Source organism: Physella acuta, unplaced genomic scaffold (assembly GCF_028476545.2).
Source record: "Physella acuta isolate Inbredline_101_S28 unplaced genomic scaffold, ASM2847654v3 ptg000283l, whole genome shotgun sequence".
NCBI lineage: Eukaryota > Metazoa > Mollusca > Gastropoda > Physidae > Physella > Physella acuta.
Window position 1 is genome coordinate 987,070 of NW_026731802.1, and position 22,877 is coordinate 1,009,946.

Genomic DNA, 22,877 nt, shown 5'->3' on the forward strand with positions numbered 1-22,877 from the left:
GGCAGTTCTTTTCACACACGTCATCACGGCCGTCTTGGGCGTGGAGCGAGGGGGGGGGGGCGGGCTCTACGACAAAAGCACGTCATCACGCGCAATGGTTTTTAGTCGCGTCAGCAGTCTAGTTCTTTACCAATAGACTACGCCATCTCATAATACTTTATCCACACGCGTCATCACGGCCCTCTTGGGCGTGGAGCGAGGAGGGCTCTACAGTAAAACGGCAGAGAAAGGCAATAAAACGGCAAAAGCGCGTCATCACGTTCAACAGGCGCGCAATGGTTTTTAGTCATGTAACTATTATAAATAAAACATGTTAAGTACTGAAAAAAAATTCATAACAAAAAGTTTTAATAACAAACTTTTATGTAATAATGCACTAAAAAGTAGAAAATAAATTATACACTACTATCTAAATAACTATAAAGAAAAGCGTGGGTCTCTTCCTATCCTAAATTTTAGTAAAGGTAGGCCTAAAGTGACCCACGCTTTTCTTCATAGTAATTTAAATAGTATTGTCTAATATTTAGGAAGAGACCCACGCTTTTCTTTATAGTTATTTAAATAGTAGTGTATAATTTATTTTCTACTTTTTAGTGGATTATTACATAAAAGCTTGTTATTAAAACGTTTTTTTTTAAAAATTAACATTTTTTTTTTGCCTTGTCGGCTGCAGGAACTGGAAGGTTCAAACAGGCAGGGGATATAATTCTAGTAAGCAAAATGTGTTTGATAGAGGGCGCTAGGGAATTTTAATGTTGGCTTTCATTCTTTGCACATCTCATCACAAATTCATTAAGTAAATGGATTTTATTTCACAATCACAAACATTTTTTTTTTGCAGTTAGATCTAGTCTATTAGTCTAGATCTAGCGTGCATTATTATTCTAGTTTTCTCTGTTTTAACTTTAAACGTTGAATTTAGAAAATTAAAAATTTAAGATCGAGAATCTAGAAATCTAGTAGTAGTAGAGGTCTAGAAACTAGAATCTAGATTTCTAGACTCTAGAGTGAGTAGAAATATAATCTAGATCTCTAGACCTAGACGCTAGTTCTAGATCTAGACTAGAAATCTAGTCTAGATCTTGATTTAGATCAAGATCTAGAATCTAGTCAATAACACTGCTAATCTACTTCTGAGGTAACAACCACCACTGTTCTTTGATAACACTATAATAACAGTTAACAGAGAAGCAGAGGATTCATTATATGTAATTTAATACTAATTTTAATTTATGACCCACTTGGTCCAATAGGGAGAGGATGAGACAGGATTTAAAATAATGGTGAACGGAAAAAAAGTCAGTTTTTTGCTAAGAAAAATTCACAATGGAAAAATTTTATTGGATAAAAAGACAGAAATAATGTCACAGAAAAAAGTTACAAAAATCTTTTCAGAAATAGAGTAAAGTTCCATGCACGGTTAAAACACGGGTGCGCCCATCCTGTTTATCGCTTCGTACAATATTTGTTTTGATGTTTTATACGAAACTACCGATATCTGCTGTAAACCTGTCAATTTCTAAATATATCCAGGTCAAATTCTTTTGTTTTCTCCTTCTGGAAGACGAGTTTTTAAATTTTTTAGTTTCGGGGTATGACGTCGTAGGCGATTCTAGTTCCCCCTATGAAAAGCACTAGGTCCCGGATGAGACGAATAAAACCAACCAATCAATTATAGCTAGGTTAACTATAAATAGCTTCTACAATATGTGCAGGACACTGTACATATGATAGATAAGGCTAATATAGCAAACTGATAGGTGAATAGGGGTGGCCGCAGCATGGGTAACGATTTGGGTGGTTTCACCTTGCTGCGTAACCAATGTCTTGAGCTAGACTAGCCTAGATCTAGATGCTCTATATCTCAAGCTAAGTCTAGAATCTATATAATTTCTAATTTTTTCTGTTGTTTTAAATTATTTTGAGCATCTACTTCTTCTAAATCTAGTTTGTGTCTCTACATACAAGCATATCTAAGCAAATGTTACGTTACGTCTTGTTAAAGATTGTTAGTCCCTTTGTTATGATTATTGTAGTTGCGTCCCTTGAGTCATCACTGGGTCATCCGTAATGTGTAGTTAATAAATTTAATTAGGCCTAAAGTGTTTTTTATTTGGTTTTGCAACCTATTAATTAATAATACAATCAACAACACATTTAAAAGTGTAAAATATTTATTTAATTGGATTAAAACATATAAAATACGGATAATTTCTGACGCTATATCGTAATGTTTGTTGAGTTTCATTAACATCCTTTACTGTAGTAAACTAGTCTAAAGTCTAAACCATAGTTTATTTTACTATTGAATGTTTGAAATGAAAATAAAGTCAAGTGCATGAAATTAATGTTTTAACTTGAGCCTAATTTAAATTTTAATTGACTGAAAATTAGCAACAATTAGTAGATCTAGGCCTAAATTTATATATTACAATTGTTATATATTTATATATATAGGCCTATATATGCACTACTACACCTTTCATGTGATCACCATGAAACTTTGGGAAGTTGTTGAGAATAATCCTTGGGGAGGTTCCTGCGAAAAATAAATTTCAAATTCTCAGGGATGATGCCCCAGCGATTTAATTTTTCTCTATATTTTTTATATAAAAAAATAAAAGTCGGATGCGGTTTGACACCATTCATATGAGTGCCATGAAACTTTGGAGAGTTGACAAGGATACTTCAGAGAAGATTTCTGTGAGAAAAAAAAAATAGTTTATTAAGGGCGGCGCCCTGACAATTGCATGATCAGAAGCGCCCCAATCTCCCCTGTGAGTACCATGGCCCTACAATTGTTTTAAAAAAGGCTATACACTAAAGACATGATGGGGAACAATTATCATTGACTATATCAGGCGCGTGCTCTGATGCCACTATAGGGTGCGATATGGCACCCTGTGCTTTCCCGTGATCGCAATGACACCTATGTTCCTTCTAAACAGTGTGATAGACAATGAATAAGATGGGGCATTATAGTCACTCACTAAAAAATGACAGGCTGTGATTTGGCACCCTGCGCTATCCTGCGAGCACCATCTTAAAACATGTCGTTAGACTTTATTCTATCCCCGCAGCAACGCGCTGGGACAGGCACGCTAGTTAGTGATATTTAGGCTAATTAATTAATTAGAAAATTAATTAAGTAATGAGACTACATATTTCCTGTATGATTCTGTAGCAGGAGGGCCTATAGGCCTAATTTTTGATTAATCGTTAAAACAAATTTGAAAACTCAAACATCTTCTGGGCAGATTTTATATGAGAGCCCAAATACTACATACTAACCTAAGACAATCTAGACTCAAAACTTAGCCTAAGCTAAGGAAACTATAGGTAAACTACTTTAATAAAATCAAGAGAATGGTTAAATCTCTTGATCTAGATCAGTAGATAGTGATAGGGCCTATATGATTCATTTTGTATTCCAACCCATAGAATTTTAAAACAGAATCAAAAGAACTTGACATAGAATTATTAATGAATAAAAATACTATGTACCAAGCAACATGGTTTTGCATAAAACATTGAAATCAAATAAATCCACTTTATAAAAACAAATAATAGGTGGCAGGGCAATATAAGACATAAAAACATTAAAAAATTTGCTTTGGAAAATGAAGGCTAATTCAAAAGTTGGTTTCACTAAACCACAATAGATCTATTAAATATTAACTGTAAGTACAAAAATGAATGAATAAGTGAAGCATTATTAGGATTATCAGCTTGAAAAATATAATTATTTGCTGTCAAAAATAACGACCAAATTTTTGTTTAAAAAAAATCACGTGGCCTCTACAGGTGGTATTGACACTGTGACAAATGTATGTCATGGCGCCATAAAGGTCCATGATATAGAAATACCACAATATTGATCTGTGTTATCTCATCCTGGTGCAATTTATTAACACGTTTTTATTAACTCAGCTTCGTGTTTGTTTGTTGTTAAAATTGACATAGAAAATTAGCCCACTTCTGATTCCTCTAGAGATCTGAAATTTGGCATGCAGGCTACTTTCGCCTAACAATTTCAGATGCAATCATAAAAACTAGCATTTAGAGACCGTAATTAGCTTAATTTAATTACGCCCCAAGGACCATAAAATTGAGGACATGATTTCTAAAGATACCGACAAGACTGGAGGCCTATTGACACAGTTACTTCGGCCCCAATCGATGTGAGCGCGCTGGCCGTGATCGTATAGTGGTTAGTACTTCGCGTTGTGGCCGCGACAACCCAGGTTCGAATCCTGGTCGCTCAAGATTTTTAGTCCGTGTATTTATAAACACTTAGTCAAGTCATACTTAATCAAGTCATTAGATAAAGTAGAAAATAAACTATATAAAAAACTTTTTTAAAAACCACGTTTTTCATGTGTAGCAACGGACTAAAAAGGAGAAAATAAAATACTTAAAAAAAACTTTTTAAAAAACCACGTTTTTTCTTGTGGACTAAAAAGTAGAAAATAAATTTTTCTTTTGTGCTTCCTCGAGCTGTGCAGATTCTTGTGATGACTGACAAAAAACGTGGGTCGGGCAGATGGGTCGGGAAATTTGATGGTGAACGTACCCACGTTTTTTTGTCAGTCATCACAAGAATCTGCACAGCTCTAGGAAGCACAAAAGAAAAATTTATTTTCTACTTTTTAGTCCACAAGAAAAACATGGTTTTTTAAAAAGTTTTTTTTAAGTATTTTATTATTATGTTGTGCTGTTGTATTCAACTTAGATTATTAAAAATAGTGCAGAAAATTGTATGCTTAATTTCACATTTTTAGTGCATTTTAAAAATGGTTTTTGTTACGATTTTTATATCTGTAATATTTTTTTAAATCTTTGAAGCTAATTTTTACTTTTTTCTTTCATTATAGGCCTGTTGAAATCTAACTATTTGAAAATTGTTTTCATCTGTCCCAACTCTACTATGCTAAGGCCACTTGTACTTATTAACAAATGCCTTTGCTAGCAAGACTTTAATGAGAATTAACATAGAAACTGCCAATGTTTATAATGGCCCATAAATAATAACATATTTCCCTATGTTAGAGGAAGCAGCAACTTAAGCACAAACATGTGAACAAGGCACTTTCTTTTCATTGACAACTGTCTGCAAGCTCATCTCAGAGGTTGTTATGTTTTCACTACGTATTGTGACTACTAGCCACTATCAGGCAGTACCTATACCTGACTTGGATCCAACATATTCAGAGTTTCGGGGCACTGCTGTGAAGCGAGTACCTGTGCTTCGAGTTTTTGGATCAACACCAGCAGGTGAGGGATCCAAATGTGCAGAATGGCACTAGTTGATGTACTACCACATACTTTTTTATTTCTTATTTGTCAGTTGCTAAAAAGGTTATGCATGTAAAATTTGATTCTTGAAGTAGAACTATTTCAATCAATCTGAATATTAAAAACTTGTTAAAGAATGGTCTCAATTTTTTATTGAAATACAAGAGGTCATATTTTTTCATAACTTTTATGAATTAAAATACCACTACCTCTGTTGTGACAGTTAACTATGATTAACATGTTTATGATTAACCAAAATGTTTTAAAAAATATTTTTTCCTCAAGCAAATAATAACTAGCTTGAATAAAACTGTATAAACCAAATGCTTTACAGGTCAGAAAGCTTGTATGCACATTCATGGTGTGTTTCCATATTTGTACATACCATACGATGGGACTCAGCCTTTGGACTCCTACCTGAGGCTTTTTGCTGCTAGTGTGGATAAGGCCTTGAATATTGCTAACAGATCCCCCAACTCTAGTTTGCAGCATGTTTACAAGATCTCACTTGTTACGGGAATGTAAGTTCCAAATGTTCTCCTGCTTTGTTTTATTTGGATATCTTTATTATCATGTTAAATACAGTACACAGTTTTAATTTTGTCTTATATTTCTTGACTAGTGAACCAAAAAGATGAACCTTTTTGTAAGAGATTACATCAAGTTATAAAACATGAAGAAATCTTCAACATGTGATTGTTTTTTTTTCTCCATCTTTATACCACAAATATGTGATAGTGATTCTTCACATATGTTAAAACACCAATGTTTTTCACAAATCCAGACTAAATGTAACAAGGACAGGATCAGACTTACTGTGCAGTAAATAAAATACTATTAAGACAATGTTTCAACGCGCAATATTTATTGGTACGATTTGAAGTTTTTGAAGCAGTGCCTCCACAAACAGTACTTCTTGATTAGACACTTGAAACTGTATTTTGCTTTACTGTTGTCACTTAGATCTACCACAGTTCAATTTTCTCTTTTTCTAACATCAAACTAAATAAGGTTTTCTGTATCTACACAAGTCTATGTCCCCACTAGTCTACTCAAACTAAATAAGGTTTTCTGTATCTACACAAGTCTATGTCCCCGCTAGTCTACTCAAACTAAATAAGGTTTTCTGTATCTACACAAGTCTATGTCCCCACTAGTCTACTCAAACTAAATAAGGTTTTCTGTATCTACACAAGTCTATGTCCCCACTAGTCTACTCAAACTAAATAAGGTTTTCTGTATCTACACAAGTCTATGTCCCCACTGCTCTACCATACAGCCTCGACTACTTGCTAGAGTTTATCCACTAACCATTCCTGATTACAAAAGGTGCCATCGTTCTGTTCTTGCTAATTACTTATAAGACCCAGTGAAAGGTCCATCCATTCATACCGTCCCCGTAATTATCTAATTCTAAACATCCCGAGCACCTTGTCTCAGTCCTCTATTTATGAATGTTCACTGTGTGTGTAATCTGAATACATTTTATAGGAAGTCATTGTGGTTGTAATCTATTTGTATACATTTTGAGTAATTAAAAATCACTTGAGTACCATGTAAGTTAAGTGGAGGAAATTTCACCTATTCTTATTAGATTGAGCAGATTTCTATCATCTACTTCTATAACTTCTGGTAACCAGAAACAGATACCTTACTCTATAATTTCTGTTGGAACATGATAACCTTAGTACTCTTTCAGTTAGTTCCACAACATTTCATATTTAAGTAAGTTTATCATCTTCTACTTTAATTACTTTTTATTTGAGTCACCTTCAATATCAGGAAATGGTACTTAACTCTGTTGCCTATTTCTATGGGCCTTGAAGGGCATGACTGCGTGGGCCTTGAAGGGCATGACTGCGTGGGCCTTGAAGGGCATGACTGCGTGGGCCTTGAAGGGCATGACTGCGTGGGCCTTGAAGGGCATGACTGCGTGGGCCTTGAAGGGCATGACTGCGTGGGCCTTGAAGGGCATGACTGCGTGGGCCTTGAAGGGCATGACTGCGTGGGCCTTGAAGGGCATGACTGCGTGGGCCTTGAAGGGCATGACTGCATGGGCCTTGAAGGGCATGACTGCATGGGCCTTGAAGGGCATGACTGCGTGGGCCTTGAAGGGCATGACTGCATGGGCCATCTTGTATGTACGTTATATCCACCAAAATACTTGTGGTTAGCAAGAGTACCCTAATCTACTAAATGTTCTAAAACTATTCTTGACCACCATTTGTGTTTTGAATGGCCTCTATTGTAGGTTAAATGGTTTGGCAATACATGCCCAAAATAAACCTAGATGCCATGCTTGTCTGGTTTGGTATAGCTGAAATAATAGCCTTAAGGTAACAGTATATTGATCATCATGAGATGCAACTTCTGGCAACAAATAGCTTTCTTAGAACAAATAAAGCGGGAGTGATCTCCACTATGTTTTCTCAAATATTCTTAGATAACACTAATGGGGATAATATAGAAATTTATAAAAAATCATTTTTGAAATACTAAAGTTTTTTGAATAGTATAGAATCTCGTAAAAAAAAATGTGCACAGCAAATAATCTGTGTAAAATAGTGTGGAACATTAGTACGTTATAAAGAAAGACAGGAATCAAGTTAAACATATATATTGATACTTGTTTTTGAGAAATCAGAAATAGGGTCAAGTGCTACTTCCGCTCTAGTACTAGATCTAGTAACGTGCATTTTTTTCAATGATGTGACTTCTGAGTTTTGGCGGGGGAAGAAGATACCTGCTGATAAATTGTAAAATCAGTCTTTTACAACTACTAGGCTAAAAGCATAAATAATGATGTGTCTTGGTTGTTATCAAGATGGTTGTTTTTGGCTAAAATGTTTTTTCAAGTGTTAATTCCAAAATAGCGTTTAAATTAAATAGTAGACCCATTCTAATTTAATCTGGTCTAGGTCTATAACATTTTCCATCACTTGAACGAATACTTTCAGGCTTAGTGTTAAAAAATGATTGATACCATGTCCATCTTTAAGACATTATCATTAGATTGATAACAAAGTGGGCAACTAGATCATTACATTCACAAATTACATTAGTTAAATGTTGAAATTTTTAGCGCAATTTCCATACTGGACAATTGCGATTATTAACTCGTCATTTCTGATGATGGATGTGTGGATGTGTGTCCGCAGCTTTAAGTCGTATCTCCTCCTCAACGAAGCAATATCGAGGACTAGTTCCAAAAGCAAATATGTTAAGCAAGTTCCGAGGATGATTGTGGGCCAAAAAATTCCCGGAATTCCTTCCTGGATTTCCCGGAAAAGCCAAAAAACTTCGAAAAAATGCAGTTTTTGGCCCATACCTTGGCAACCAGACCACTTAGTGGCTTGAAACATTTACCAATCGATTCCTGCCACAATTTAGAACAATATTGCCGAAGAAAGTTTTCAAAAATATCCTTTCGTTCGGTCACAAAAAAATATTTACTACTTTTTTAAACTGAGCTTCGTGTAGGCCTAGGATGATATTTACTACTTTTTTAAACTGAGCATCGTGTAGGCCTACTCGTTAAAATAAAACTTTTGTTATTTCCGTTGATATAGGTTAATATAGTTGTCTTTTTTTTTTAGCGCAAAAAAATATCCTTTCGTTCGGTCACAAAAAATTAAAAATTGTTATGGATAACATAAGGAAATTGCGCTTAAATTGTCACTAGACTTTTTATTAACTTGTTTTTCTTTTTTTTGTTATATTGTAAAATCTATTTAAAAAACTGTATAGAATCTATTATCTATAAAGGAAGCATTAAATTGTAATTAAAAAGCACTTTCATTGTTATTTTTTTAGAGTAACAGAAGCTTCTTTTATTTAAGATATTAGCAATATTAAATAAACTTCTGTGCTTAATCAACTTAATTTTTAAAATGTCCGGGAATTTATTTAAAACTCCTGGAAATCTCCTGGAATTTGTTTCTAGTTTTGTAGCTTGAACCCTGATTTTCCTACCCATAACATGCTATTGAGGGGGGGGGGGCACTGATTGTTATCAGCTAATATTATTTGCCCACACAATATGCAGAAATTTTAAAACTGGGTTTATTACATTCATGACAAATGATAATGGTTGAAACAAAATCTGTTTTGGATGAACCTAGTCAGAAGTTAATTAAGAATGCTTTTTTTATTGATTGTAGAAAGTATCTTGTATAATAAATTATTAGTTGTGTTCTCGTATGAATTAATTCTAGTATATAAATAAAAAAAAACCTAATAAATACAACTTGAAGAAAGTGTCATAGAAAATGTGGATATTCAATATTTAGTTGATCCTAATTTTAGAATGTCTCCCTTTTCAAAGCAATGACCCAGAAGCTATAATTGGGACAATACAGTCTGAAAGTAAAATTTACTTAGTGTGGGAAAACTATGTTTGTCTTAGTGGGAATTATTTTTGCTTTGAACTATATTATGAGTTGTACCTCTGTTGGGTGGAAGAGCATTGGTGTTTCTAGGCTTTTGTAGGGGTTTGGATAGGAGTGGGGGAGACTGGTTGAAGAGAGGCCATGAAGTATTATTGATTATTGGACTCAGTGCTGATGTTGCTGGCTCTCACTGTGTAGGTGAGCCTTCTGGCTTGCTTTTTTTTATCAACTCACTGGCTGGAATTGTTAGCTTGACCAATGGTCACCAACCTCAGCGTTTCATTGTATTTCCTGAAGTTCTAGCTGTAGATGTGTTGAGTCATGTCACAGATGCTAAGCTGAAATCAGTTTGTGTTAATCATTCTTTGGAGTTATTGGTTTGAGCTTGTTATTCTTGATTTGTACTCAAATAATTTGATAAAAAGACAAAATGGGATTAAGTCTAAATAGCTTTATTTATTATTGTTAAGTCTTAAGATATTGTTTTTTACTAAACACCATGCTCATCATTTTACTTGAATATACATTATTCTTTTACTTAAATAAATGTAAATTTTTGTTGCTAAAACCATAAACCTAACAGACTAACAGCATAGATTGGTAGTGTGTGTTAGCAAAATAATTTTTTTTTTACACAATTAGTTATGGCTGGGTGTTTCAAGAAATTAATTTAAGTTGAAAAGGTATTTCAAAATATAGATCTAAGTACAAATGATTATTAAACGCCAAAAGAAAATGTGCATAATAGTGCGCAATATTATTATTACTTTTTAAATTTACGAGCATTTTTTGAGAAATCGGAAATAGCATAAATTACTACTTCCGGTCAACAGAAATTACTCAAAATTTGATTGAAGTTAGAGAATTAGATCTTTTACTCACTTGTGAAATTTCATTTATCTATCTGAAATAGTACTCAAGTTATAGGCTTTTTAAAAATTCAAAGTAGAAAAGGTACCACTTCCGGTTATCCGAAATCGCTCAAAAATTGATACGGATCTAAGATTTTGATAAAAATCTTAGATATGAAATTTCATCAACCTAGCTGTAACGGTACTCATGTAATCGTGTTTACACACAGACACACAGACATATGGACAAGATTGCAAAATTATTTTTTTCCGTATCAGTGAGGTGTAAAACGTCGAGATTTGTAAAAATCTAGATTTTTTTTTTTGCATGATTACAATACTTTCTCTATACTTCGTATATACGAGCAAGTAAAAATGTACTTCAAAAATAAAATTAGATCTATGTTTTGTTAATGAAACATTAGTTTCTGCTCTACAATCTGACATTTACATGTAAGCCTTTATACTACTAATATCTTCTAATGTCGCTTAATGTTAAGCTTTGTGTTTCAGACCCCTCTATGGTTATCACCCTCAAGAAGAGCAGTTTCTCAAGATTTACCTCTATAACCCAAACAATGTCAGAAAGTAAGTTGATTATCTCTCAAAATTTAGTGCTGGTTCTGCTCAATGCTGGTACATAACTTGTACTTGTGTTGTGTCCAGTGCTGGTACGTACATGTGTCAACAATTTGTGTGTCCAGTGCTGGTACGTGTGTCAACAATTTGTGTGTCCAGTGCTGGTACATACTTGTGTCAACAATTTGTGTGTCCAGTGCTGGTACGTGTGTCAACAATTTGTGTGTCCAGTTCTGGTACGTGTGTCAACAATTTGTGTGTCCAGTGCTGGTCTGTAACTTGTGTCAACAATTTGTGTGTCCAGTGCTGGTACGTGTGTCAACAATTTGTGTGTCCAGTGCTGGTACGTGTGTCAACAATTTGTATGTCCAGTTCTTGTACGTGTGTCAACAATTTGTGTGTCCAGTGCTGGTACGTACATGTGTCAACAATTTGTGTGTCCAGTTCTGGTACGTGTGTCAACAATTTGTGTGTCCAGTGCTGGTACGTACATGTGTCAACAATTTGTGTGTCCAGTGCTGGTACGTGTGTCAACAATTTGTATGTCCAGTGCTGGTACGTAACTTGTGTCAACAATTTGTGTGTCCAGTGCTGGTACGTGTGTCAACAATTTGTGTGTCCAGTGCTGGTACATGTGTCAACAATTTGTGTGTCCAGTGCTGGTACGTACATGTGTCAACAATTTGTGTGTCCAGTGCTGGTACGTGTGTCAACAATTTGTGTGTCCAGTGCTGGTACGTAACTTGTGTCAACAATTTGTGTGTCCAGTGCTGGTACATAACTTGTGTCAACAATTTGTATGTCCAGTGCTGGTACGTAACTTGTGTCAACAATTTGTATGTCCAGTGCTGGTACATAACTTGTGTCAACAATTTGTGTGTCCAGTGCTGGTACGTAACTTACTTTTGAGTTGATGTGTCAAAATTTGTACAGGGTAGCAGACCTACTGCTGGGAGGGGCAGTGATGAACAAATCATTTCAGCCCCATGAAGCTCACATACCCTATCCATTACAGGTAATGTACACTTATTTCTACCTTGTATCAGTACAGTAATCTCTTTTTCTACCTTCTGCTAGTAGTTCTCTCTTTTTCTACCTTCTGCTAGTAGTTCTCTCTTTTTCTACCTTCAGCTAGTAGTTCTCTCTTTTTCTACCTTCTGCTAGTAATCTCTTTTTCTACCTTCTGCTAGTAGTTCTCTCTTTTTCTACCTTCTGCTAGTAATCTCTTTTTCTACCTTCTGCTAGTAGTTCTCTCTTTTTCTACCTTCTGCTAGTAGTTCTCTCTTTTTCTACCTTCTGCTAGTAATCTCTTTTTCTACCTTCTGCTAGTAGTTCTCTCTTTTTCTACCTTCTGCTAGTAATCTCTTTTTCTACCTTCTGCTAGTAGTTCTCTCTTTTTCTACCTTCAGCTAGTAGTTCTCTTTTTCTACCTTCTGCTAGTAATCTCTTTTTCTACCTTCTGCTAGTAGTTCTCTCTTTTTCTATCTTCTGCTAGTAGTTCTCTCTTTTTCTACCTTCTGCTAGTAGTTCTCTCTTTTTCTACCATCTGCTAGTAGTTCTCTCTTTTTCTACCTTCTACTAGTAGTTCTCTCTTTTTCTACCTTCTGCTAGTAATCTCTTTATGTACCTTCTGTTGGTAAAGTTGCAGTACAGTTATCTCTTTCTTCTGTCAGTGAAGTTATATGTTTCTTCTGTCAGTAAAATTATATATTTCTTCTGTCAGTAAAATTATATATTCCTTCTGTCAGTACACTTGAAGTATTTATTAAAGTTATCTATTTATCTACCTTCTGTGTCATTGCATTTATCCTTTGAAAACTTTTTTTTTCAGTTGTTCATTGACTACAACCTGTATGGTATGAACTTCGTCAATGTGAAAAATTTAAAGTTCAGGAAAAAAACAGATTGTAATTCAGGTTGGTGTCACAAGCGCTATGTGTTACGTACTGTCTCATATTCTCTTACCTCACTATGTTACAGTTAGGTTTTTTCCACTAATTGAAACTGGCAATTGAATAAACTAGTCTTTCTTGAGTTAAATTTAATGATAGAATCCATTTCTCTTCCCACTTAGCTGCAGATATCTCTAAAGAATTGAAAGTGAATGCAAGTTGCACAGAAACACCCACCAGGCATGAGAATATATCTCTTTCATCCTCTTCTAGTAGCCTGTCATTTTCACAATGGATTTGGCATGAGGAAAATATGAGCAGGTATTTGACTATGATGACAATGTTAGATCTTTACACATTAGTCAGGGAAGTGACTTTTCCGAATTTTAGCGGAAATCCGATTTTTCCGTTTCAGTTGCGATTTTCATCCGCTGATTTAATTTTCGCCAAATTTTTCCGCCGAGTTTCAATTTTTTCGGTTTTTTACGAAGTTTTAAAAATTAGGAAAAAAAAACGGAAATGTCTTCTACGGAAAGGGCCGACATGCTCATTCCACTTATTCGTATTTAAATTTAAATCGACAACTACTGTACTTAGGTCAAACGGACACTCGAATATGCGCATTTCTTTTCGATTGGTCGATTGCGCTAGGTCTGACGGTGCTAGATCAAGATTAAATGTAGATTCGGAATTTCGGCGGACTTTCGAATTTTTCAAAAGCACACACTTTTTAGTCCAAATTTTCCGCTATTTTCAGTTAACTATTTATCAAAAACACGGGAAAAGGTAATCTAAAATAATGCAGTTATCAAATGAAACTTGGGGTCGGCGTGGTCGAGTCGGTAAAGCTCATGGTTGCTAAACCGAAAAGTCTCGAGTTCGAACCCTCGGGCAGATGAGGCTCGTTAGCTGGGGACAGCCACTCCTTCTAGGAGAGACAACTCCAAAATTAAACAACTGCTGCCTTGTGGTTTGTTCTTGGTTGGACAAAGGCTATGGAAGCAAATCCAAAAAGAAAAGCAGGCTGAAATCGGAGTCAATGGCCTCAATGGCGCATAACCAGTTGACACGTAACGCTTAATTGTGTTGGAGGCGTGGTCGAGTCGGCAAAAAGCTCATGGTTGATAAATTCGAACAAAGTCTCGAGTTTAAACCCACTGGCAGATAAATCTCGATCCCCCTTCAACACTAATAATTAAGAACGAAGAAGAAGAAGAAATGAAACTTACATCTCTTAAGCCTGGTAATCTAGCTATCGATATAGCCTAATTTACCTATCTGTATTTTAACCAGCCTAAATCTAGAGTTTCTCTCTGATTCTATTTTATTTCGCAATCTCAAATTAATATTGAAATCCTTGCAAAAGGTGACTACGGGGACTAGACTAACCTTGACCCCAAGTACGTTTTCGGTACTGCTTGTGGAAAAAAAAATGACGTCACAGTCAATTTCAAATAGCTGTTCCTGCAATACGTATGCTGCGTCGGCCAACAGATTAAAAAAAATACTAAACTCAACGTGACTACGACCGTGTCTTGTTTGTGGAAGAACAAATACGTTCAGACTCGGGGGGGGGGGGGGGGGGGTCTGGCTTTTGTAGGAGAGGGGAGTGTAAATATCGTCAAAAAAAAACGTGGATGACCCCTAACAATTTACAGCTATTCCAAAAAAAACAACATAAATATCGATGTGGCTTGGTTATCACAATGATTAACATTGGTTCACACGTCAGACCCTCTCTAATTTTAGCTAACCTGATCCCTTTCATTTTTCCACCACATGAACCTAAAACTTTCAAATTGTAACTAATCTTAATCTAGGGTCTTTACAATTGAAGACAAATATTTTTACCTATCCAATCTTTAAAAGAATATAAGGCATTAGGCCCCCTATTTAAAAATTGAAAACACGAGTACATCTAGAATCTACACTAGATTAGTACAGTTTAAATTAGCTTAATGATAAAATAAAACTCAATTGCTACTTTTGTTACATTGTAATTTTTAAAAAGTTGTTTATAAGGTAAACATTAAATTGCAATTAGACAAGACTTTCAATGTTATTTTAGAGTAACATAAAATTCTTGTATTTAAAATATTAACTTCATTAAACAATTAATTAGTACAGTAACAGTATGAAGCTGCTTAACTGCGGTATGAAGGTGCTTAACCGCGATAAAAAATAGATAAAACATATTGAGTTATTATCCGAAGAAAATTTCCTAATTTTTTTTCCTGGTCTGTTCACATCCCTGATTAGTCAAGATATGTTCTCATGATGGCCTGCCTTTGTTACTTTCCCAGTGAGTTTTGGCTTCCATCATGTGTGGTCAGACAGAGTAGCTGTGAATTGGAAGTTGATGTCGTTGCTGCTGATATAACTAATACAGCTGAACTCTCAAGTCAGTTGACACCTTTGTTGTAATCCAATTCTTTTATTGTCTGTTCTATGGCATACAATAATTATTTGTTTTTGTGTAAATGAAACATCTATTTTTATGTTAACTGAAGCATCTTTTTCTCGTAGAAAATGTTGGCACAAATCCTGGTCTGGCTGCATTATGGGAGGATGAAAGACAGAGAAGGAGAGACAATGGTGAATGTTCTCAGGTGGAGCCTGATACCTCACAAGGTATTGTCAGTTTTTATACCAGTACCTCATTACCATCACTGGCATTTTATTGGATTCCAACAGCAATATTGCTGTCGTTCTACTGAATTCCTACATTACCATCGTTACCATCTGTTCTCTTTCCAGAATCCTAAAAAATAGTGGCACTACTCTTTACACTATAGCTTTTATTAAGGGTCGGCTTTTTAAAAAAAATCACAAAGGATAAAACTTAGATCAATAACAAACATACTTTTTTTTAAAACATAAGTAAAGTGGACAACAGATTTTATCATCCATATATGACTTATGTGGGGGAAGGAGGGGGGGGGGGGGGGTCCTTAAGAAATTGACTGGTGGAAGCTTGTGAGGGAAGGAGGGTTGGCTGAGTGTTCAATTCCACACATAATATAGAGCATCTGTATATCAGTAGTAAAAATGTATACATTATTAGTCAATAAAAGAACACATTAAATGCCCAAACTGTTTCAGTGCTAGAAATAACCCAGTTATTCAGTGGTATTTTTTCTTTGTTTTTTTCTTCTGGTTTATAACAATACATTTTTTAAATAATTTTGACACAAGAATTGCTTTGTTGGTTTTCTGCCCTAATCTGTATATTAATTGATTTCTTGATATTCTCAAATTAGATTGGTTTTTAAAAATCATAACCTATTAACAGGGTTTCCGACTCCTGAAATTACAGGATCTCCTGGAATTTCAGGTTTACTTTGGTGTAGGAACTATAATTATTATAATTAAAAATGGATAACATTGTTGGAAACTAGATTATTTTTTTAACTACTTTATTTTTTTGTAATTATTGGCCACCAATAAAAAATACCTTAATGGCCTTCCGCTTATATCAGTAATTAAATAATTAATAAAATATTTAACTTTATTGTATTACTGAATTGGTACATCTAGTACAATATAAAAAATCTGCAGTCAAGGTGGCATTTGAATACTTCAGGGTTAATCAGTGATTTTTACCCCACAGAGAGATCAAGTTTGGTTCCATCAAACTCAGAGAAAGAACTTTTGAAAAGGTTTCTGGATATAGCAGCCATACAGTCTACAACTAGGTATGTATAACATTTGATGATCTTATAAAATCCTTTTGTAATCAGTGACATCACTAGGTCAGATGTCCCTTAGAGAATTGTATGTATATATATATATATATATGTATATATATATATAATGTATTTATAAACATATATATATGTATATATATACATGTTTATATGTGTATATATATATAGTATATATATATATATTATAATTATATATATATATATTATATTTATGTATATTTATATAAAGGCAGTTGGTAGTGTGTCAGTTATTCTGTTAGTCATCGCTATAGATTTTGGAACCATAAAAGTAAACAACGAACCATGCAGTGCTTTTACATTGCTTCACATTTTCTTATTATAAGTAATAAAGTAGGGTTTGTTTATATAACGACTTAAATGTATTTGATAGTTGCCATGGTTTTTACACTTTTGCATAATGTGAACAAAATATTAAAGACATGCACATTGCTAAAACATATTAAATGGATGAATGTTAAATATAATTTTTGTTTCGATTCCTAAAAAAAAGTGGATACATTTTAAAACAGTTGGGTTGAAAAAACTAATTACAATTTTTAATAGTTATGCAAGGGGAGGTAATTTAAAAATTCCACTCGCGCTAATAAAAAAATTTGAATGCAAATTCTGTGGACGTCCAAGAGGGAATTATTGTTGGAATAATATAATTAGCATGGTTTGATAAAGTGCAATATGGTAGGTAAAACACTGATATTTTAAATACTGCCTTTATTTATACACTGAAGGTACTGTTTTATAATTATTATTTTCAATCAATAACAGTCTAGAAGCCACTCTTAAATGTCCCCTATGTTTACTTGTCATTTGGTTTGCTGACAAGCTGCGGTTATTATAGTTGTTCACAAAATTGAATCAGTCTGCCGTTGCCTGGGCAGGGTTTGATTTTGCTAGATGGGCTATCCTCTGAGCACTATGGGTTTTGTTTGCTTTGCGTTGTGTTTGTGTTTTCTTTTGTGTTTCTGTGTTGTGTCTGTTTTCTTTTGTTTGTTGTGTTTGTGTTGTTTGTTTTTGCATTGTGTTTGTGTTTTCGTTTGTGTTTAGTATTGTTCTGTTCCATAGTTGGTGCATTTATTTAAAAAAGATTCCCCGTGGCGGATATATACATATATATAATATATATATATATATATATATATATATAAATATATTTATATATTTATAAATACCCTGGCCAGTGTTCATTGTAGGCTAAAATGTGATGCAGGGCAGCCTACCTCAGACTACCTGCATGGTTTTGCCTGCAATTTTTACGATTTTAACACCTAGTTTACGATTTTTTACAATTATGCAGACCTATTAATTATAAAACCTTGCAGTACACCCCTTTACCAATTTACTTGGATTTACCACTTTTCCGTAGCCTGATAGGCCTCTGCCTACTCAATTTTTATTTACGATGCTGAAAGGGAGATAAGTAGAAACTTTATTGTGCATGCATGAAATAGGCTATGCTATATTTTGTTTTCTGCATTGATAGGTCGCATAGTATATGAACTTTGGTGTGTTAATCTTGAACACTGAATCCAATTAATCACCCCTTTGAAAAAGTACTGACCTGTACATGACTAGACTGTCTACCATTCTTGACACTAACTGACCTTTACATGACTAGACTGTCTACCATTCTTGACACTAACTGACCTTTACATGACTAGACTGTCTACCATTCTTGACACTAACTGACCTTTACATGACTAGACTGTCTACCATTCTTGACACTGACCTGTACATGACTAGACTGTCTACCATTCTTGACACTAACTGACCTTTACATGACTAGACTGTCTACCATTCTTGACACTGACCTGTACATGACAAGACTGTCTACCATTCTTGACATGAACTGACCTGTACATGACTAGACTGTCTACCATTCTTGACACAAACTGACCTGTACATGACTAGACTGTCTACCATTCTTGACACTGACCTGTACATGACTAGACTGTCTACCATTCTTGACATGAACTGACCTGTACATGACTAGACTGTCTACCATTCTTGACACAAACTGACCTTTACATGACTAGACTGCCTACCATTCTTGACATGAACTGACCTGTACATGACTAGACTGTCTACCATTCTTGACACTAACTGACCTGTACATGACTATACTGCCAACATATCTGTTGTATTTATCTGACTCTACCATTTTTCAGATCCTCCCAGTTAGACAGCTTATCACACAGTTGTCAGTCTTTTGCTCATGTCCCAGCATCTCAGCTGATGGATACCTCCACAGATGGTCAGTATTTACAAGCTGTGTGTACACTTCCACTAGTAGATGCTATTCTATGTGTTTGCTAAATAGAATCATAACAGGAGGGCCAAAGGCTTTTAAAAAAATTTCTATTACCATTTCTCTGTGAATGTTTTTGGTTTATATTCTTTTTTTGTTGTTATAAAAATATAACCAGATATTTTCTGCTGACATGAATAAGCTTATTGTAATAATAAGCTTGTAGCAAAAATTGAAACTCAAAAGGGTACATCACAGCACAGTTTAAGATGTTTCCATTTTTTTCTCCAGAGTCTTTGTCTGGTTCTCAGAGTTGGGAGCAGCTGAGTGGTGTTAGTATTAATGAAGCAATGGTCAATGTGGAGTCAATAGAGAGGGTTGTTTCTAGCAGTCAGAGTTTTTCAAGCAATACATCAAACAAGTCTTACTCAGGTAACTTGTCTACACAGGTGGGGCTAGTTCAAATTGTGAGGTCTGTGGTGGGACTAGTTCAAATTGTGAGGTCTGTGGTGGGGCTAGTTCAAATTGTGAGGTCTGTGGTGGGGCTAGTTCAAATTGTGAGATTGGAGAGAACTTTATGAACGTTGGCATGACAACACCAGCAGATGCCACTTAAGAAATGATCATATATAGCCCTCACTTAGAAATGATCATATATATAGCCCTCACTTAGAAATGATCATATATATAGCCCTCACTTAAGAAATAATCAGGTATATAGCCCTCACTAAGAAACGATCATATATAGCCCTCACTTAGAAATGATCATATATATAGCCCTCACTTAAGAAATGATCAGCTATATAGCCTTCACTTAAGGGGGCGCATCGATGAACTAAGCTTGAAAAATCATGGTCGACCTCGGAAAATTCATTTTTTTTTAAAAATTTTTTTCTATTACTTTAACCACTTATAAACATAATATACTTATCAAATTTACAATAAAATATAGTTTTTACACTTGTTTTTGCATTTGAAGTGGGTGTGTGTGTGTAAAAAAATGTATTTCACCCCGATATACGCCCATCACAACGATGTGTAGCGAGATCTACACACCGTAGTAAGCCTAGCTTACCATATATCAAAATGCGCGGAATTTCGAGGTCAGTCTAGCTAGCCTAAGAACATTGACCTAGTTCTAAATATAGTATTTCAAAACACGCAATGAAAGTGTGCTTCAAAATGGGAAGAGTCATGTATCTATTGGACAATAGATGTCACATGACGCTTCTGTCTAAAAATCCCGTGCGCCAAGCTCAATTTTTCTAACTTTTGTCAGGAAGTGTCGGCCGTGTCCTAGGAGATGCTATTTTTAGCCGAGCTGTAGATATATTTGCAACAACTTTCACTTTCTACTTTTTGAATTATTTTTCGTTTCTGGAATTTATTTGAAGGTAAATTATGAATTTTTCAATTATTTCTATTCCTTTATCAAAGTATAAACTATAGTTTTATCTTAGATGCCAGATTTTACGTAGATTTTGATGTAGATCTAGTAACTTTATTACGTAAACTAGATCTTAGTCTTAGGCTCTTAGCCTAGCTATCAGTATCAAAGGCTGAATGTAATCAATGTTTGCAGATAATGTGCATACCTTTTAGTACGTTGTGATTATTTTTTTAAAACAGCTTATACATTATTATGACTTGTTTTACAGATCTACAATGCCTGCACAAAAGTTGTATGCAAAAAAGGGACAGGCTTCCAGAAAGCAGAAGGCTACATTGAAGTACATTGGCTAAGGCTTGTGCTACCAAGCAGCAAAAATCAGCTCTTGCAGGATCTACTGCAGATCCAGAGGCTGCTGGTTCAAGCACAACTACTGCTGCCACTACATCAACTGCTGCCACTGCATCAATTGCTGCCACTTCACCCACTGCTGCCACTTCACCCACTGCTGCCACTGCATCAATTGCTGCCACTTCACCCACTGCTGCCACTGCATCAACTGCTGCCACTTCACCCACTGCTGCCACTACATCAACTGCTGCCACTTCACCCATTGCTGCCACTGCATCATCTGCTGCCACTGCATCAACTGCTGCCACTGCATCATCTGCTGCCACTGCATCCACTGCTGCCACTTCACCCACTGCTGCCACTTCACCCACTGCTGCCACTTCACCCACTGCTGCCACTGCATCAACTGCTGCCACTTCACCCACTGCTGCCACTACATCAACTGCTGCCACTTCACCCACTGCTGCCACTGCATCATCTGCTGCCACTGCATCAACTGCTGCCACTGCATCATCTGCTGCCACTTCACCCACTGCTGCCACTGCATCAACTGCTGCCACTGCATCATCTGCTGCCACTGCATCCACTGCTGCCACTACACCCACTGCTGCCACTACTCCTACTACTGGATATACAACCATCCCCTCAGTGGTCAGTGCCTCCAAGAGAAAACTTAGCATGTTTTCTCAATGTGAAGCACCTCAAGCTACTACAGTTGGAGGGCTGGTCATTGTAGACCTGGCTGAAGTAAACGCCCTCTTTTCGGCAGCTCAGTGCAGTACATGTCAAGGGCCCTTACAACTTATTTTGACTGGACGCAAGGGTCTAGTACATCAACTGCAAGTTAGCTGCAGTGTGCAACTCCATAGCAGCAGGATCAAGCTCCAATATGAGTAGCAGCGACAGGTGTTATGATATCAACAAGAAATTTGTCGCTGCTTTCCTCAACATAGGATTAGGCTATGCTGCTGTGGATAAGTTTTGCAATGCCATGGCCATTGAAGGAATGACAGAGTCATCATACTGCAATATCCTGAACAAAATATCAATTTCTTCAAAAAATTTCTCCAACGCCAGTCTTGACACAGCTATTGACCTGGTGCGCAAATCTTATGGCGTTGAGATCAGTCAGTGAGTTTAATGGTGGCAGTAAACATCTGGCTGCTTTTATGGATGCCATTGGCTGTTCCTATGCCACTTCTTCTCAAGTCAAAGCAGCAAGGCATGACAAGAGGAGGATTGACAGTGCTGAATGAAAGGCGTCAGTTGAAGTCAAAAGGAGAAGGTCCAGAATGATCTCGCCAGCTCAAAAGCCCAACAGGAGTTTGAGAAGCTGGAGGGAGGGCCTTCATACAGTTCTGGAGCCTTCTAAATTGTTATTTGTTTTAAGCTAAGTTAGTTTTATTAGTGTAAAAACTTTTTTTTTTTTTTTTAATTTAAATTTTATATTTCCATCAATATATGTAGTCTTTTTCAAACCCTTTTTACTAAATCAGTTTTTACTTAATTTACTACTAATGATGAAATTATCATCATAAACATGTTGATAAAGCTTTTAAAATAGCTCTTTACATTGTATTTTCAATGAAAAAAGCTTTTTTTTCCATTTTTGTTACGTTTTTAGCGTTTTCTCAATAACGTATTTTTTTACATTTTTGAACACTCAAAAACATTTTCCTCAAAAACTACTTGTTCAATTTACATGAAATTTCTGCTGAAGCTACATAACACACTGTTGAAAAAACAAGCAGAAGAATAATGGAGCTATCTTCAATACTTTTTTTTATACATAATTTTTTGCAAACCTTATAGGTTAAAATTAATTAGTCATTAGTAGAAAATTCATAATTAAAAAAGTTTCTGCAAATATGTACATTTTCTTCTATGGATTTTCTCACATGCATGTGGACTATCTAAATCCAAAAGTTGGACTTGAAATTATAGATAGTTACTGAGGAAAAGTTTTTTAAAATTTGTATGTAAAAAATGTACATTTTTCCCGCCAAATTTAATCGGCTAACGATTACCATGAAATTTTTTTTACACCAAAGTGTATTAAACATATATACTAATGCCATAAATGAGTTATTTTCTGTAAAATTGTTAAATTGTGCAAAAAATGGTATTTCAATAAAGTTCATGACTGTCCCCCCTTAAGAAA

The 22,877-nt window shown here is 35.3% G+C and overlaps 1 protein-coding gene across 4 annotated transcripts in view; it reads left to right on the plus strand.

Annotated features, from left to right (window-relative positions):
* Positions 1–718: 718 nt before the first annotated feature.
* The window catches only part of LOC131939568 (uncharacterized), a 76,046-nt gene continuing 53,887 nt past the window's right edge, over positions 719–22,877 (plus strand). For 3 of the 4 annotated variants that reach the window (XR_009386434.1, XM_059297960.1, XM_059297963.1), the window contains exons 1-12: positions 719–796; positions 4,875–5,274; positions 5,630–5,816; positions 11,048–11,122; positions 12,047–12,128; positions 12,945–13,029; positions 13,188–13,326; positions 15,309–15,406; positions 15,532–15,636; positions 16,616–16,700; positions 18,896–18,981; positions 19,267–19,407. Coding sequence is in view for 3 of the 4 variants with exons in the window: in XM_059297960.1 (XP_059153943.1) it covers positions 5,136–5,274; positions 5,630–5,816; positions 11,048–11,122; positions 12,047–12,128; positions 12,945–13,029; positions 13,188–13,326; positions 15,309–15,406; positions 15,532–15,636; positions 16,616–16,700; positions 18,896–18,981; positions 19,267–19,407 (1,222 nt within the window). In the remaining variant the exon portion in view is untranslated. The remainder of the gene's footprint in view (positions 797–4,874; positions 5,275–5,629; positions 5,817–11,047; positions 11,123–12,046; positions 12,129–12,944; positions 13,030–13,187; positions 13,327–15,308; positions 15,407–15,531; positions 15,637–16,615; positions 16,701–18,895; positions 18,982–19,266; positions 19,408–22,877) is intronic. The other variant, XM_059297962.1, reaches the window with a different exon arrangement.